General features: G+C 39.3%; 1 protein-coding gene across 6 annotated transcripts; it reads right to left on the bottom strand.

Moving 5' to 3' along the window:
- Positions 1-536: 536 nt before the first annotated feature.
- On the bottom strand, positions 537-17504 carry LOC119732198 (small subunit processome component 20 homolog). Of its 6 annotated transcripts, none has more exons than XM_038205623.1 (21): positions 17458-17504; positions 17157-17355; positions 11093-11266; positions 10199-10333; positions 9978-10055; positions 9595-9690; positions 9308-9454; positions 9015-9109; positions 8715-8823; positions 8241-8391; positions 7992-8162; positions 6248-6379; positions 5834-5944; positions 5216-5365; positions 4813-4932; positions 4272-4466; positions 3824-3980; positions 3153-3496; positions 2363-2771; positions 1617-1762; positions 537-1005 (listed from the first exon to the last, which is right to left on the bottom strand). In XM_038205623.1, exons 4-21 carry the CDS (start codon positions 10249-10251, stop codon positions 865-867), a joined length of 2805 nt encoding a protein of 934 aa, XP_038061551.1. In that variant the 5' UTR covers positions 10252-10333; positions 11093-11266; positions 17157-17355; positions 17458-17504; the 3' UTR covers positions 537-864. The 6 variants fall into 6 exon arrangements, with proteins under 6 accessions (XP_038061551.1, XP_038061548.1, XP_038061549.1 ...); XM_038205620.1 differs by lacking the exons at positions 17157-17355; positions 17458-17504 and adding exons at positions 12682-12750; positions 13677-13732; XM_038205621.1 differs by lacking the exon at positions 17458-17504 and having other exon boundaries at positions 17157-17449.
- Between the last annotated feature and the right edge of the window lie 863 nt (positions 17505-18367).

Here is an 18367-nt window from a genome sequence, read left to right as displayed (position 1 = left end):
GACAAAAAGTGCCATTTAGAAGAAAGAATGCATCAATATTTTAAGCAAAATAAGTCCAAAATGATAATTTTTGACCAAAAACTGGATTACTTTTGCCCAATTTCTCAAAATTCTCGATGTTTGAATACTGAAATGTGTTCCTGGTGCTTCAAGAGGTATTTCTGAGTCGTTTACAGAAAAGTCAATTTTTGGCCAAATTGCATTAAAAATGTTTTTTTTTCAATTTTGGCAAAAAATAAAGTTGCTTAAAAATTACACGAAAGACGCCCAAGGGTCCCTTAAACACATTCCTACACATTTCCTAGACAAAAAGTGCCATTTAGAAGAAAGAATGCATCAATATTTTAAGCAAAATAAGTCCAAAATGATAATTTTTGACCAAAAACTGGATTATATTTGCCCAATTTCTCAAAATTCTCGATGTTTGAATACTGAAATGTGTTCCTGGTGCATCAAGAGGTATTTCTGAGTCGTTTACAGAAAAGTCAATTTTTGGCCAAATCGCATTTAAAATGTAAGGCTAACCCCTTGTTTTTTTTTCAATTTTGGCAAAAAATAAAGTTGCTCAAAAATTACAAGAAAGATGCCCAAGGGTCCCTTAAACACATTCCCTACACATTTCCTGGACAGAAAATTTATACAGTAATTATTCCATAATCACACATGGGTTGATTTTCAATCAATGCATCATTCAAAAAAAAAATGAATAACTTTTTGCATTGCTAGAAAGGTAGTAGTTAAAAAACAAAACCATTTCCTATTGAGAAATAATTTGCTTAATTTAGTGATGTCAAAATAGAAACAATAATCTCCATGTGCGTGCAACTGGTTAGCACAATTCAAAACGTACCATGACAATGGCATCTAGGTTCCATCTGAGAGTTTTGCCTTTTTGACAATATGGTACCTGGGTCTTAGCTGCTGTAGTCGTCTCTTCTTGGCTTCCTTCTTGTTCTGATGCTTCTTCTCTTTATGTTTTGCTGCTTGAACTGGATCAGCAACAGCCTGAACATGAGAGGGGGGGGGGAGAACAAGACAATCAATGAATGAGGAAAACAGAGGAAAGGGGCAAAATCTGACTTAATCTTACGTCATGCAAGAGTGTTTTGGTAAGACATATGTGTCAACACACAGAACAATGAATACAACCAAACTGACCATCACAAATTTTCAACAGTGTTTCTGTGTAACAGCTTTGTCATTCCCAAGTCTGATAGTTTTCTGCATCATTTAAAAGTTGAATTTAAATCACTTATTGAAAATTATTGCTGTGCTCTTTATTCTTCACAGTTCACAATTCACTTGGTTACAGTTTATTTGAATAGCTTGTGACTTGACTTGAGTCTGGATGACTTGTGATGACATGTGATGACTTGTGATGACTAGTGATGACTTGTGATGACTTGTGATGACTTATGATAACTTGTGACGACTTGATATGACTTATGGTGACTTTAATATCATCATTATTAAAGTCCTCACAAGTGAAGAGTCCCTTAAACACGTTCCTACATGTTTCCTGGACAAAAAGTGCCAGTCCAAAGAAATAATGCATAAATTGATATGACTTGTGACTGACTCGATTACAGCCCCTAGGAAAAGTGACTCTTATTTACCTGTAGCGCCCTCTGTTGTTTGCGTTGGATTCTGGTCTGTGTGATGACCCTTTGGACGTCGGCATAAGCATGAGAGAATGTCTCCAATCCCACAAGGCCCTTGATGAGATCCAATGCTTCCTGACAAAGCTGACGAAGATCGTTGTCTGGTGGAGAAATCAAGACAAGAAAGTCTGATTACTAAAAACCAATCAAGAAAAGCATCGCTGTAGATCCAGAAAACAACAATCGTACTTGTTCATTCACAATGAGAGTAATATCAAGAAGTATCAGTTTCTTTAACAGTCTCAGTGAATTGACACGAACTGTGCTATACACGATATCAGAAACTACTTCTAAAAGATTTAATCAGTGGCTTCTAAAATTTCAATTCATAATTTACACAGATCTCACGGTTTTTTTATGGTTCAACACCTTATCAAATACAACTAAAATCCCTGAATGCATAGTGAATAATATAGTAAAATATTTTTAATGGTATAATTTAATTTCCCCTTTAAAACATAGGAACTCAAAAGGCTGCTGAAGCTGCATTTCAAACTGTAAATGAATATTCAAATCCGACAAGGCAAACCATCTGATGTAATCGAACATTCAGAATGAAACCGTGCTAAAATTGACATTTTTCCAGCTTTTGTATTCACAAATCATGCTTCTTACTGTTTCTGTTTGACATTGTTCATTGTTTAAAACATTCCCTCAAAAACTAGTTCAGCAGAAGTGTTCACACAATAGATGTGTCTCACCTGCGTGTGACTTTTGATCGCCGATCTCCCGACACATCGGCTTCATCATTAGCTTCAGATAACTGGGCAATCTGTCTCCTCCTACATCCATTGCCATGGCAGCAAGCCACTTGACAACACAAGTCCGTCTTAGGGTCTGTTTGGGTGTCTTGGCTGCCTCGGAGGCAGCGATGCGACACATCCTCCTCAAGAACCAAGTCAAGTCAGCGGGGCTCGGAGTCCGACGTCCAAGTCCTTGTTTGTCCGTGTTGGTGGTATTCTGCTCTGCAGAGAGCTTGGGAGTCCTTTCATCATTTTCATCATCATTTTCATCTTCACTGTCCAATCTCTCCTCCGTTTGGTAAATCTCAGTTTTATCCGGATACAAACGGTGGATGACTTTTCCAAGGAACACAAGATTTCTCACAACCTGAAATAAATTCAGTCATCAGAATAATTCAATTATCATAATATTGTCAAAACACAAAACTGTCAGAAACTAACCAGGTATCTTGTTAATAAAAATTTGAAGACTCAAGAATCTACCTTCTTGGGCTGCAAACATTTCATGTTTTAATTAAAATTGACACGAATTGGATAAATGTCACATCAAAATCACAATGGTCCAAGACATATAGTCGAGTCAATCATAATTTCAGTTACATGTCAATCACAAGTGAGTTCACACATAAGGCCAAAAGAACAATAAACCTAAATTACAATGCAAGTGCCCAAATTTGACTGAGAATTAGGCAGAAATATGCTCTCAAGTGCTTATGCTTGAAGAAGATAAATCCTAATGATTTCTTACCTGATCTCCAAGATCTTTGTTCAGCAAGGCCGACTGAAACTGCTTGCAAAATGTAAAGACTAACTCCCTGACGATTTCCTGTCCATGGTTCAATGGATACTCCACCGCCTCCATTTTACCTGTGACTCCGCCCCTTTCTTTATCAGCCTTCCTCTTGCGTTTTGTCTTCTTCCCCATCCGATTCTCATTGGCCGAGGTGTTGGTAGTCCAGGTACCAGACGCAGCTTTCAGCATGGTTCCGGCAATGATGTCTGGTTGTTTAGAAGCAAACAGGTGTCCAAAGAGCTGGGCCGAAACCAGACGCACCCAGGAGTGCGGATGGAGAAGATGAGATTGGATGGAATCTGAAGAAATCAGAAAAGATCAAATTATTTCAAAGTGAATGAATTTTTGGTTTATCCGTTGAGTTGGCATTGGGGTTTTGACTAAAACCCTCTGCACTGGTTAGTAGAATACTGGGGTTTCAGTTTTAGTCAAATAAACTTACGACTACTTGTTACATTTCTTTTGTTTTTCAACAGCTTTTGGAAGGGTGAAAATAAATATAAATGATAAAATTTATTCAGATTCAGACATCCTAGAAAAACTATTCTGATTGTTTTTGCAGGTTCCACTAGCCAAGCTAACCAGTGCTGGCATTTGCTACTACTTTATCTCACTCCAAACCTTACCCCAGATTGCATTCAGGGTGTCTGTGTACGCCTTGTTGCCGATGATTGAACAGTGTTTAATCATCTTGGCTAACGCTGATAGCAAGTTGAACAACATGTGATCTGTATGTCTCTCCTCCACAGATGTATCATCTGTCTCCATCGCAGACATGCCATCCTGAGCAAGGACAAAATAAAGAGAAATTCATCATCGTAACCATTTTGTTAGGGGGGGGGGGGTAGGGAGGTTGACGGGAAAAACAGTGTGGGACCAGTGATTCTTACAAGCGGCGCCAACTCATCAATTTCAAGAAGTGTTGAACCCTTACTCTACTTCAGCCTCCAAAAATAAATATTCACTTGAAGAGAATGCCCAATTCCACCTGTTTCCAGGGTGAGCTTTACTATGTGGGTGAATAGCCACATGGCAAGCAATGTCAAGGCAATCGTCTGCTAAGCCCATGCCTACCTTCTGCAACCCATCTGGTTTGATATGTTCCTGTATCTGAGGAAGTATGTCATCCAACCGTCGCTGGAAACCTGCCTCCTCGGCATCGACAAAGATGCCACAAAGCTGTGAGGCAAGATGCTGATGGGCTGGATTGTCGTCATGGAGCCAGTGGGTTACCATGGTGAAGAGTTTGTCTCTCTTCTCTACCCGTAACTGGAAACAAAAAAAAATGACAAAAACAAAACATAAAAAGTAGGCCAAGAATTATGATAGGCCAATGAAATAAATAATAATCTGTATTCAATTTCTTCTAAATGATTAAAAACCTGGCTATTTCTGACACAATTTGAGGAGAAAAATTTACACTGGTTGCTCTGAAGTTAATTTCCATTCAATGGACAATTCTTTTGTAGGTTGAGGTAGCTTGCTCCAGTGGTAACTCTATTGTCTGAATGATGCCTTATCTAATGACTTCATGAGTGAAAAAATAAAAATTCTACACTGTATGGCATTCCAATTTTATAATTTTTTTGGACATAATAAAACATTATTTTTTTACCTTCTGCAGCAATGACTTGATGGCCAATGCAGTGATCTTGTGACATTTAGCTGATTCATCGTTGACTAGTCTTGTTGCCATGGGAATAAAAAACATCCCTGCATATGTCTCCAGTGTTTTCTGTATCAATAACACCAAAAAGTAGATCTAAAAATCAAAGAATGTTTTTCAGTATTAAATTGTTTTAACTGATGCTCAGAGTATTAAACTCCAAATGTTAACAAAAATTGTTGAGCATTATCTTATTAATTATATTCAATAGCCTAAGATAATATTCCATTTTTTAGGTAATAGTATCACACCTCTGAGTTATGGAACAATAATTTAATATGAAACTTACAAGTCTAAATATGATGAATTGAGCTCATCAATAGAAAATTCCCCAAAAAGGAGGATTTCTGACCTGTGGGAATGATGAGAAGATAGTGGCCAGCATCTCCAGCGAGGATTCACGGCCAGTCTCAAGGTCAAAGTTCAACTGTCTGACATAGAACTCTAGGTGGCGCTTCAGTTTGTTCCCAAGAGGGTAGTCCAGAAGGAAATTCAGTACAACCTGTGAAAGAAGAAACATGCAAGAAATATTGCTGGTTTGTGCAAAAGTGCAAAACATCAAGAGTGCAAAATCAAAACATTAGATTTTGCTTACTTTTAAACTTATATTTTTTTTAGGTCTTTAGAATTAGACAGTCGTTTTCAAATATTTCTTATTTCTCATCAATTTATGTCCACACTCCTTATTTAAAAACAACGACTAGATAAATGTCCAATAAATAATTGCAACCACAAAGATATAACCGCCAGTCAATTCAACAGTATAGTCAAAAGGTTCATTTGAAAAGCTTGTGATGGGACTGGATGACTTGTGAAGACTTATGACAGACTCAACTACAGCCTTGCCCCAAAACTGTAAACATTCAAAAATCTATCTTACAATTCTTGAAATCCTACTTATAGTTAGGGAGGAACATTCTTGGTACAAAGAAAAGCTTGAAATCCTACTTATGCTCAGTCTTTACTATACCTGTCTGCATTGTAATCTGACTGAAGGACTCTCTGATGTAATCGATAGCTGAGCAACCTTCTTTATCACATCGTGCATCTCGGGTACAATCAACTTCCTCGAAAGAATAGCCTGATGAAAACTAAACAGAATTGATTTTCAGGTGAATAAAGCTACTAGACAGAAGCGTGATTTGAACCTGCAACCTTCAAATACTGCACAGGTGTTTGACAGACTGAGCTATCAAGCCCTCAGTTTGCATTCTCTCAGGTGAGGAAAGTACCGCTATGGCAGTCTTAATGCCTCAGCATCATAGTAGGTGAGGCTGTGATCTCATTTTAAGAGAAGGATATTCTTGGACCATGCTTCTTTTTGTGAGTGCATAAGAAGACCTTCTTCATGCCAAGAATAGAAAGCCAGGTGTTAACCATTTACCTTGAGTAGACCGAATGCCGTGGCTTGTCTGGTGTGATCATGCATGTCTTCCTCTGCGTAGGTCAGTAGAACCTGTAGTTGTTTCTCATCGATCATGTGTTGCTTCACATCACGGACTAGCACTGTGACAGCCTACAAACAATGACAAGTCAATCACAAGTCAGTCACAAATAGAACACAAGTCAATCACAAGTCAATTGCAAGTGTATCACAAGTAAAGCACATGTCAAATACAGTACACGTAGTCAACCATGAGTCAATCATGGATGAATTTCAAGTCAAGCACAAGCCAATCACATAGCAATTAAAATTTTAACACAAGTTTATCACAAGTCAATCACAAGATGATTATCTTATGATTGACTTGTGATAGAAGTAAAAAACAAGTCAATCACACATGTCAATCACAAGTCAAGCAGTCTTAAGTCAAGTCACAAGCTTTTCCAATAATTTGCAACATCAGGCATTCCTTTCTCACATTCCTTTCTCACTTGAGACAAGACTTGTGAGAGACTCAACGACAACTATAAATTCAATTTATATTTATTCCATTCATTCTGCTAGAATAACATGGCTTAATAATTGTTTTCTGATTTGAGGTTTTAAATGAACGATACAGTGTTCTCCAACTTTGAAAATTAAAGGTTGGCGCTGGGGTCGGTGGGGACTCCTGCGAGCGCGAAGCCCTTACGGCGTGGGGTCCGGGGCCCGCTTAAGGGCCCCGGAAAAATTTTGGATTCTAGATGCTCTGTGGTGCAATCTGAGGCGATTCTCCAGGCTAGTTCCCCCGATTTTTTTAGCATTCAAAAATTTCCTTTTCAACCTAAAGCAGACTTCTCTCAGATCAAATGACACCTTTTTGTAATTTTGAAAAACAAAATGGGATACAAATTACGTTTTTTTTAACGCGATTTTATGGGTGGTGCTGGTGCCGTGCGATCGTCATCTTTATTTTCATGTTGCGTTTTGTCGTTGTCAGAGTCATTTTCCCCCCAAATTTCCCTCTATTTATGACCTACCTGTATGTTCTTAAATGTCGCCAACTAGTTTGGTAAGTCAAATAAATTAAAAGTGGATTTTGTTCTCTTAGGGAACCGGGCCCATACACGATCGCCATTTATAACTTTTGACAATCGGCATGATCGGAACACCATGTGCACGCGTGTTTTGGCTTCGAGCTCGTTTGCCTCGTACAAAAAAATCAATGCGTATTGTGTACCGCGCGTGCAATTGCACTGAGAAAAAGAAAGTCGGTTGGCTGCACGTAAGATCTGCCGTACGTACTCCTGCTGGTGTGTGTGTGTACTAATACAGATATCTATTTTTGCGGCGGGGTTGTCGCTATCTGAAGTATCGGCACACTCCGGAACTGGGATTCAGTTGTCAGTGTGTGTACATCGCGCGTACCTAATAGTATAGTACGTACAGTGCATGGGGAATTGCTGGTGTTTGCACGGCCGGCCGTGCGTGTGATTGATTCAGCGAGATTTTAAGACAACCCCGATCGGGCTGGGATGACATCGAAATACATTGTTAATGTGTGAAAAAACAACTGAAATCAATTATTTTAGTTGTAAATGTACACTGTAGAGTCAAAAAAATTAAACCTGGCGGCAGGATTTTAAAGCTTGGCGGGGACTTCTTAAACATGGCGGGCGCCGCAGAAAGCATGGCGGGGCGCCAGGTTTGTTCTACATGTTGGAGAACACTGCGATATCAAAAACATATGTTTCGTTCATCTGACCTTGAAACAGCTGACGACGATGTCAAAGTTAGCTCCTTTTGCTGCTCCCGCCATCGCGTGGGTGTGCAGGATTTTGAAGAGTATCTTCGTCAATCTGAATGCACTTTTGCTGATGGAGGGCAGAGGGTATCGTAGCATCCATGTGATGCAACGGAGGGCCACTACTGTCACCTAGACAAAGGATGCCATGGATGTCAAAAGTATATTAAAATTCAGTTTTGTGGAATCTGTTCAAATATTTGATCGAACCTTCTTGTGTGGAGAGGACAGATTGGGCTGTAGGGCTGGGAAAATGAGCTTCAGTTTATCTGCAGCGAGAAAGCTGCCATCCTGGTCTCTGACTAGCTGGGTAATGTACAGATCTCCTATCAGAAGGGCATGTACACATGTGGGGTTGGTTCTGTGAGAAAAAAAATGTAAAACAATCAAAAATAATTTTCACTCTTTCTAGTTTACTTTCTTTCAAACTACTTGGCACCACAACACACCTCAGTTGTGGTAAATTTGCTAACCTTCACAGTTTACAGACTAACAATGATAAGTACTAAAAGTAAACAAGATTTTTGTTTAATCATTTGCGACATCCATACCAAAACCAGCAAACAAAAAACCAATCTCTTGCTATAAAGTGTCTGATTTAAGCACGGGGTACCACATTTTATAAATGGTGGGTCATCCTGCGACCTAGCATTTTTCTCTTAACAAAACAAAGACAATAAGTACCTCAGAATATTCCAAACAAAGTCTTCCTGTACTAAGGACTGCATGGGTTGCCCCTGGCCACACTGTAGCAATGAGCACACGGCCACCGACAGCAGATACAGAAGCATGTCTGAACAAATAAACACAAACAAAATGAGAACATCAGTTTTCTGGTTTTAGGATACTCGGGGAAAAAAAAACTTGGGCTTCAAAGAGACATAAACCAGAGGCCATTGTCAAAGAGTTTCATAACATTTGATCTATTAATCAAGTTGTAAATTTATGAATTCCTAAGGCATTAAAAATGCTGAAGTCACATACCTTTGACTGTCTCATCTTTCTGATTTTCAGCAACATCCCCCAATGTCGTTATGAGACTGTTGAGTTTGGGAACAACTCTCGCCTTGTCAAGAGGTCTGTCAAAAGAGGAAGGAAAAAACACACTCTGTTAGTGGTTAATTATTACATAATTATACCTGCGCACTACTAGCAACATGGGTTTGCATGAAGACAGCCAAACAATGATTCTTGCAAAAAGTTGCTCCTACATGTAATTCTCGTTTTAGAAATCTCAGGTGAATTACAACAATCTTCAGAATAAAACCTTGTCTTACCTGGTGCTAGGCAAACACACGAGGGCAGCCCACAACACTGATACTACGTTGTCTTGTCTCAGTAACTCAGGACTGAATTCAAGGAGGGACAGGAGATATTCTGGGAAGTTGTCCGCTTGTTTCTTGTTCTTCTTGCTCTTGGATTGGCTATTTAGCAAAAAAGTTACAAATGAAACAAGATATATATTCTTAATTGTTGTTGAATTTCAAGAATCTATCCTTTCAACAGTTGTCATGTCTGACAACAACTCAATCTAATGTACAACATTTAACAACTCAGTTCTTACCTTTTATAAACATCAAAACTGAAGTCCATGAGGTATGGCTCATGACTCTCCAGAACTGATCCATCTGTTGTTGAGGACTGCTTATGGAGCACCAGACTACACAGTGTGTGTAGGATGTCATGGTTTGATGAGGTAGACTTGCCGCCAATCCCAGTATGGCAAAAATGCAGCAAAGGGTGCAATGTGTCCCAAGTAATATGGTAAGAAACAGTAAGCATGCATTATCATCAGTTGAAATCGTCAAGTTGATGTGGAAAAGCTTAAATGAAACTGGATGAAACTAAGGTCATTTGGAGAAAAACCTACTGATTTCCGACACAAAATGGCGACAAATCTATGATGCAGGCAAACTGAACAAACAAAAAGAAACTGATGGGACAAACCTTTTCAAATGAGCGCATGGAGAAAAGTTGCTGGCTGAATCCCAAACCCTGTAGCTGTGAGTAGTGGCTGCTGAACACCTACAAAGACAAAAATTGAAAGGAGAAATCAAATCTCAAGATAATGTTAGCCCTGATCCATGGACTTACTGCCTTTTTCTGATTCCTTGCCATTAAATTTGTGGCTACAGGTGAGTGCAGTATTGGAGCAATTTAATACTCACTGATCTGACAAGATGGGTAATGACATCATTGCGTATGTCACACTGGCTTGCATTGAGTAGAGCTGCTGTTAGATCTAACAAAGTGTCACCACACTGGCCGGGTAGTATGCTGCCCTCTAGCAACGTCAAAAGGACCTGAAATTGGGCGGCGAGGAAATAAGAAATAAATCTAAAAGTTTAGAAGATGTCCTATGATGTCCTATCCACTGAGTGGTTAGTGCTAGTAATCTGTCGAGTTGATCAGCGATTTGTACTTTCCGGTCAGTGTCTGCCTCAGCAGTGAAGAGTTTGTGCATTGCACTCACACAACTCTGTGGAAAAAAAAGAAAGCATACTTAATTTATAATGCGACACTGGTGTCTTTTAAAATGACATTATTTCTTATGTACCAGAATCTTGACTTTACTTGTGATGTACTTGTGACTGGACTTGTGATGTACTTGTGACTGGACATGTGATGTATTTGTGTGACTGGACTTGTGATGTACTTGTGACTGGACATGTGATGTATTTGTGTGACTGGACTTGTGATGTACTTGTGACTGGACTTGTGATTTACTTGTGACTGGACTTGTGATGTACTTGTGACTGGACTTGTGATGTACTTGTGACTGGACATGTGATGTACTTGTGACTGGACTTGTGATGTACTTGTGTGACTGGACTTGTGATGTACTTGTGACTAGACTTGTGATTTACTTGTGACTGGACTTAATGTGATTTACTTGTGACTGGACATGTGATGGACTTGTGACTGGACTTGTGATGTACTTGTGACTGGACTTGTGATTTACTTGTGACTAGACTTGTGAGGTACTTGTGACTGGACTTCTGATGTATTTGTGATCTATCTATCTTAAGTATCTCGACCACAAGCAAAGACAATGATCTAACCTGAGTGAATAGCGATTCGGAGTTTGAGTTTCTCATCTTGTTTGTGTGGCATGATGAAACTCCAACGCCCTCCAGGAGATGCCATGCAGCAGAGGTGACCATACCAGCATGACGGCTGCCAATACGGATCGGTAGGCCAGAGACCAACATGTAGACTTCGCTGATGGTTTCAACCTTGGCAAGATATTATTATTCAACACTGGTTAATTTTGCTTTCAGATATTATAATAGAACGTACATATTTGCATGCTTTTTCACTGAACTAGTAACCATGCATGGTAGCATCGACTTAACCTCTGAGTGATTGTCATGACTACGCCTGCGAACAGCCGAGTAATGTTGACAATGATAATGCAAGTGACTTTTTGTAATTATATCACCACACCAACAGATTCTGTGTTTTTCAGTGTCCGAGAGTGTGCATCACATAGTATTTGCTATTTTCCGTCTACATGTACATGGCTAAAAGGACTATGGCACCTTCCATTTTAATACTGACTACTTTGAGTGGCATAATCAAACTAGCGTCCTAGACCTGTTTTATAATGCCACTTGAAGCAGTCAATATGCAAGACTACAAATTATAAGCATAGCTTGCAAAGTACTCTGATAGTAAAACAGATCTAAGATGGTAGAATCAAGTTAAGGGGTAACGGGTAAAGTGCTTTCTGTCAATGTATTGTTGATCATTTCATTTTTGCATATTTACCTTAATAAATGAACTTGGATAAGTGTATTAAGTATTATACAAATATTGAATGCTTCGAGTGGTGTAGTAAAACTAGCCTCTCGAGGTGATCCATGGACCATTCTATTTTCCCGAGGCGAAGCCGAGGGAAAATAGAATGGTCCATGGATCACCGAGGGAGGCTAATTTTACTTCACCACGAGATAAAGCATTCAATATTTGTTTTATAACACTTCACCCACAGATTCTGCTTGATTTTAATATTTTACATTATTTTAATCTGAACACAGTTGAAATAAACTTCAATTTCAATACAAAATTGGTGGAAAATGTATTTCTCTCTTAAAAACTAACCCTTCACGAAATGTTTGAACCCAAGTCTGCGGCGCGCTCTCTTTGGAATAATACGCGCTACGCACAACGCACAACGCGCACACCAGCATGCATTTGCACACAAATACCGCGCCGTGGAAATAGTACTTTGGTTGCTAATGGTATAGTACTTTGGTTGCTATGCGCATAGTACTTTTGGCCGTGCACAGAAAGATAGCAAAATTAGAAAGTAACATGTGACTCGCTCTCGGCCAATCAAGACACAGAATGTGTGGGTGAGGTGTTATAAAATCTATTGCAAGTACCCTTTCAAATAACTTCCTGTGATATGGCACGTTTGGCTTAACCAGTTCACATCAGACAACGTGTATACACGCAAGGTTTTGCGGTAATCAGAATGGATGATGGATAAACACGCAACAAGCGAGGCCCGAAATGTCTGTCAGTGGCCTACTTGCAGCAAGCTACCCGTAGATGACAGCCTGAAGCCAGTCTTGGTCTGGTCAATGTCAAAATAGTCCAGCGCGAACTGGTTACAACAATCTGCTGGGTCATATGAAATATTTACCTTTTAGACATCATAGTTGGAAATGATGGCGTTGAACAGCGTGTACAAGGCATTCAACAAGTTAACAACCTGGAAAGTTAAGCGCAAGATGTAAAGGGTAACTCTGGTGACACTATTGGTTTGCAATTTTTTTTGGTGCTACTGTAATTGGCGTTTTGGCTGCTGTTGGATCCGGTTGAAATAAATAAATAAATAAATATTCTGAGTAGACAATTTGATCAAATTTGAGTGCATTTTACGTTCTGAACTTAAGCCACTTTTGAGAATATGATTGAAAAGTACTAGGCCCTACATGCCCTAGGTGCATGTTTATCTAGGCTGATTATAAAGATTACGTGCACAAAACAGTAGATTGTCCCTTTTTGACAATTTTTGAGAGCCCTAGTTGGAGAGACGCATTGCGTGAAGCAATGTCTGAAACAACCTAAAATGAGAATACTACTCTGTTCCGTTATAAAGTTATAGCCTAATTAAAAGTAAGCTCTCAAATTTTCATGTTAACCCGCTAGTAATTTGATACCAGGTGATGTCATGATGACATCACAATTTCTTTTACCGGACCAGGGTTCAAATTCCATCTAGGTTTTATCGTCATCACGTGAACTGTTTGGAAAAGATGTGGTTCGTTTTGATTTTGAGGCCTTTGTCTGTAATTTAAATTCACCCAATTTTGACCTTCCAGTAGACCCGGAAGTAAAGGTCGAGCGAGGTCACGTAGGTTAAGGAGAAAACCCGTAAAGAATTATTGTCCAGAAAAAAAACCAAAGAATAATTATTACCATTTTAAAAAGGTGATTGGGTCGTAACCGATCAAAAAGTCCCCAAAAACATTCAGTGTGATGAATCCTGCTTTTGACAGATTTTCAACTTTTTTCTGTCTTAGTTTTATTGTGCTGAGCATAAAAATCGGGCAAGAAAGATCTTTTGCTGTTACTCCCTCAACCGTTTTAAAGTACAGTTAGAGCATTTTCTCTTCAAATATGAAAAAGTCTTACTTTGCAGTACTTCGAGTCTGTTCCATCCCTGTGAAGCACCAGCAAGGTAGTGATCGATGTACTTGGTGCGGTCCTTCTCCTGGGCTGTATAGTGCTTCTCAAGGGAGCTCTGGTCTGAGTCTGTACCATCCCTGTGAAGTATCAGCAAGGTATACATGTAGTGATGTACTTGGTGTGGTCCTTCTCCTGGGCCGTATAGTGCTTCTCAAGAGAGCTCTGGTCCGAGTCTGTTCTAGCCGTGAGAAGCAGTCCTTCTCCTGGGCCTTATAGTGCTTCTATAGTGCTTCTCGAGAGAGCTCTCTGATGTGAAGTGAGCTGGTAGATCTGCCATCACCTGGTCAAGAAATTTGAATATTGTCAATTTGAGAAAAAATGTTTGATACTGATTGAGACATTTACTTGTATTCATTATTAGCTATCCTGCAAACTCGAGTGGAACAAGGTTAAAAAAAAAAAATAGGTTAACCAGTTTGCGTCGGATAACGTGTATACAAACAAAGATTTTGCGGTATTCGTAGCGGATGACAGATGAACAAGCAAGGATAGCTGAGTCCTATAAATACAGATGTCAAATTGGTTCAGAGAACTCTTGGAGTTTTTAAGAATAAATTATTGTTTCACTGAAGAAGAAGTGTCTTTGCTCCCTTATTAGTCCCATCCTTGTAGATAGGATAGGATGCCTGGTTATATATCTTTGATACAAACGAATCCGGGAAATATAAATTTATAGTGACTTGGCATCATTATATCTTGCAAGGTGACAGAAGAAAGTCCTGAATAGCGCCCTCTACCCCACCTCACCCGGCCGCAGCATTACCGGTACATGGCAAAAACAATGAAATAAGCCCATTGGTTTTACTTTAAACATGCCAGACCTTACTCCATATTTTTTATACAATTTCCTTAAAACATAAGTAGTGACTACATGTATCAAAGGTTATTAATATCACTAAATCTGAAAATAAAAAGAAAACAAAAATCCCCCACTTGCATTATTGTCCATTCAGCCATAAAAAAATCGTTGTGCGTCAATTTTGATCTGTTGAGTCAATTTCTTTTTTTCTTTAAAATTTTCTGTAGCTACAACAGTGCCCTTTAGTGCTGCACCGCCTCAAATATTTAGCACTAAGGAGCACAAGGGCACCAAGACAAATGATAGGGCACCAAGTCAAATGATGTAACACCATATGAGAACTCAAACAAACAAAGCAGTACCACTTTGCTATTTTTTCCCAAGCTTGGATGGTACAGACAAAGAATATTTTTTTAAATCACTACATCAAGTCCAGAACTTTGGTCTGACCAGAGACCCACTATTTTTTTTGTTTTGGCCTCACGGCCTGTGCGACTCTCATTCGTGTCCATAGACTTTATACACACACACACACATATTGTTGATGTACCCTAACGTGGCGCGGCCCCTAACGTGGCGCACTTTGATTTTTCGCATGTAGCGCCTACCTAGAGCAAAAGTTTTAACTGTTTCTGTGAAATTTCATCAAGTTCTAAACACTCCTGATCATAAATCGCGAGTTTATTTACCCGTAACAAAGTCAGAAGGAAAAATTATTTTGGCGTGATTTTCCGATTTTATTTTCAAGTGCAAAGTGAATCCTTTGAAAATGCCCTGAAAAATGAGAAAATAATTTTCTGACAAACATCTGGCTGGGTATGTACATGTAAACTTGTAGAGATAACAATTATTTATCAGAATTTAGGCCTATCAAGTTTACAGAAATTCTTAAGTGTTAATTTGGAATTTTCCAAGATTTATTCAAGTGCGCCACGTTAGGGAACACTCCACTCCGCCTATTTGTGCCCGATTTCCGGATGCCACTGTTTTTGAATTTCGGATTAAATTTTATGAAACCGAATTTGTTCACAGAGGTTAAATAGCAAGCATTAATAAGGTAAAAGTACTAGTATTTCACTGCATGAATTTGAGGTTTGTCAACAAAGAGGTTTGGCAACAGTACACGAGGAAAGTCGGGTAAGCTTCGAAGTGCGCCATGTTAGGGAACACGACTATACCCATGTTAGTTTTACATATGCTATGTGGACATTCCTTTGTTTTCGTGTAGTTAAAAAAACTCGGTATAAAAAATAACTTTTATACTTATAACTGTGAAAACTCTCTCAACCCAATTTTTGTTCTATGATTCCCTATAGGCCATAGTGTTTCTCTTCATTCTGCTAAGGATAAACCTAACCCAAAAATGCCTCTAGGCTCTAAACCTGTTTTCCAGAATGGGCAAAACGTTATGTGGACACGGCTTAGTCCACATAACGTCAACACAACCTGCATTATGTATGTGGACATCTTTTGTTCACAAGTGAATGTAAAGACAAACTCAGACACACACACACACACACATAGTCCGAAAATTTGGGACTCTAAATACTGTGTATGAGAGTCCCAAAACTTAAGGCATCCATATTGTGCAAAAGTTTGTGCTGCATAATAAAACCAGTGTGAATCAAATGTGCAAGCTTCTTACTCACTACAGTTTCTTCAATAATCCCCGAAACTTCTGCCCTGCAAAGTTGCTGTTGTGAGCATTGCATCACCAAAAATTCAGCGTTTAATTCTAATTTTGCAGGGAGTTATCGAAATCCAAATGCGAAACATCACGTTGATGTGTACTGCAATGCATTGTGCAAAAAGACTCCTCAGCTAAAACAATTTCATCGTGTAGATAAAACAGCGCCCTCTTGTTGATCTGAGTGAATGCAGAATGTTTCATTTTTTAACAGAGGGCGCTATGTTCATTTGGCCATCGATTAAAAAACAAGTAAGCTGCAAGGCTCTTCCTACACCTACCCAGAATACCTTGGGAAACACACCACCATTTCTAAAGCATGGAGAATAACGTGGATGGTTTTTGAACTGTCAAAAACTTGCCTTAAAATTGGAGTTAAGGTCTCAAATTTTGCAGGTGACATGCTTGCAACTTAAGCATTTTGATGTATGTGTTGTGTGGGCATTAATTAGCCTAATGGTGAGTAAAAAAACGTCAGTAGTAATTTTGCACGTTTTTATGCACTCACGGTCCCAGTCTGACACACACACAGACTTGTTTCACATACGTAGTGTGGACTTTCCTTTCTTTTCGTGTAGTTAAGGAACACCAGTGGAAAAACTCATTTTTCTCAAACTGTGAAAACTCTTACAACCCAATTTTTTTTCTATGATTCCCTATAGTGTTTCTCTTCATTCTGCTACAGATAAACCTAACCCAAAAATGCCTCTAAACCTGTTTTCCAGAAATGGGGAAACACTGTGTGGACGTGGGCAAGTCCACACTTCGTCGGTGCTACCTACATTATGTGGACGTGTTTTGTTCGGAAGTCCACACTGCGTATGTAAGACAAGCTCACACCTACACACACAGACACACCACACCCACAATCGCAGAAGTGTCGTCAGGATGCAACATTTTTCCAGTAAGGCAAACACTGACATCAAGGGAATTTTTCTACCTTGGGATTATCTGCACCGCCGTCATGACATGCGAAATGATGCGATCGGCGATGACATTGGCTCATCCAACAACAGAAGATGATCAAGCCCACGTGAAGGTTTGCTAGCTACACATGCCAGAAGTAAACGCGAGTTCCAAAGACTCCTCAATATTCCAAAGGAACGGAGAGACAGAGGTTGTACACCATGTCTGCAGTCCTATGAATATTAGAAATATGATAATGAAATAAGAGCATGAAACTGGAGTGGGAGGGTCTCAACCAAAGACCACAAACGCAGAAAGGTAAACAAACTACACACCAAGCAAGACAGCTGCGTGTTTGGCAATTAAACTGTGTTTGGCGCCCTCAATATTGAGGGCGCCAAACACGTTTCATTGACTGCGCCAAAAATTGTACACAGTCTGAGATCAATGGCACAAACCACCAAAGACATAAACGCACAAAAAAGCAAGCTGTGTAGAAAACATGTACCTGCGTTTCCCCAAGAGCGGATCCAGAACACAAGGTTTTTGGGCAGGGCGAAAAAAAAATTTGGTCCCCCAAAAAGTGATTCCAAAAATTACGGCGTGGGGTTCGGGGCCCTTAAGGGCCCCGATAAACTTTTTGATTCTAGATGCTCTTTGGTGCGATCTGAGGGAATTTCTGACCACTTTAACCAACGTTCTAGGAGGAAAAGATGGTGGTGTACTCAGTGCCTGCCTTGATTGCGACGTCACATAAAAACAAAAACAAAAATGGTTTCATTTTGAGGAAAAAAACACTGTCGCGACATAAAAAAACCGCATGCACAGGGCGCGCCGCCATTTTGAATTTCGATGGCTTCAGACCTTTCAATCGGCTCCCATAGAGTGATATTTACACGTGATAATTGTGTCACATATCGTGTTAAATAATGTATTTCTAAGAGTTAGTGTCTGGAAACCGTGTGTGTTGTCCACTTAAAATCGCCTGATGTTTTTACGCCATTTGAACACACTACGTTCCTTTGTTTATATTAATGTTATTGTTTGACGATTTTTTTTTCAAATTAAAGAGAGTTATGTCATATTATCATATTGAACAAACACACTGAATGTCAACTTAATACAGCAAGTATTTCTTGAGTAATTGTTCGGAAAGTGTGTTGTTTATGTTCTGGAAAAGTTGACTTCAATTCACCTGGTATTTTAAGCGCTTACAATCTACATTGCTTTGTCTACATTATTTTT

This window comes from Patiria miniata, unplaced genomic scaffold (genome assembly GCF_015706575.1).
Source record: "Patiria miniata isolate m_02_andy unplaced genomic scaffold, ASM1570657v1 HiC_scaffold_24, whole genome shotgun sequence".
Classification (NCBI taxonomy): Eukaryota; Metazoa; Echinodermata; class Asteroidea; order Valvatida; family Asterinidae; genus Patiria; species Patiria miniata.
Note: the sequence above shows the minus strand (reverse complement) of the source record. Positions and strands in the feature narration are given on the sequence as shown.

Bases quoted from the DNA above. Each gene is read 5' to 3' on its own strand.
- LOC119732198 (XM_038205623.1), bottom strand. From the start codon at position 10,251: ATGCAAGCCAGTGTGACATACGCAATGATGTCATTACCCATCTTGTCA. The intron at 4,467-4,812 runs GTAAAAAAATAA...TTTTGTTTCCAG, and splicing joins TCAAGTCATTGCTGCAGAAG to TTACGGGTAGAGAAGAGAGA. The intron at 1,006-1,616 runs GTAAATAAGAGT...TCTCATGTTCAG, and splicing joins AACAACAGAGGGCGCTACAG to GCTGTTGCTGATCCAGTTCA.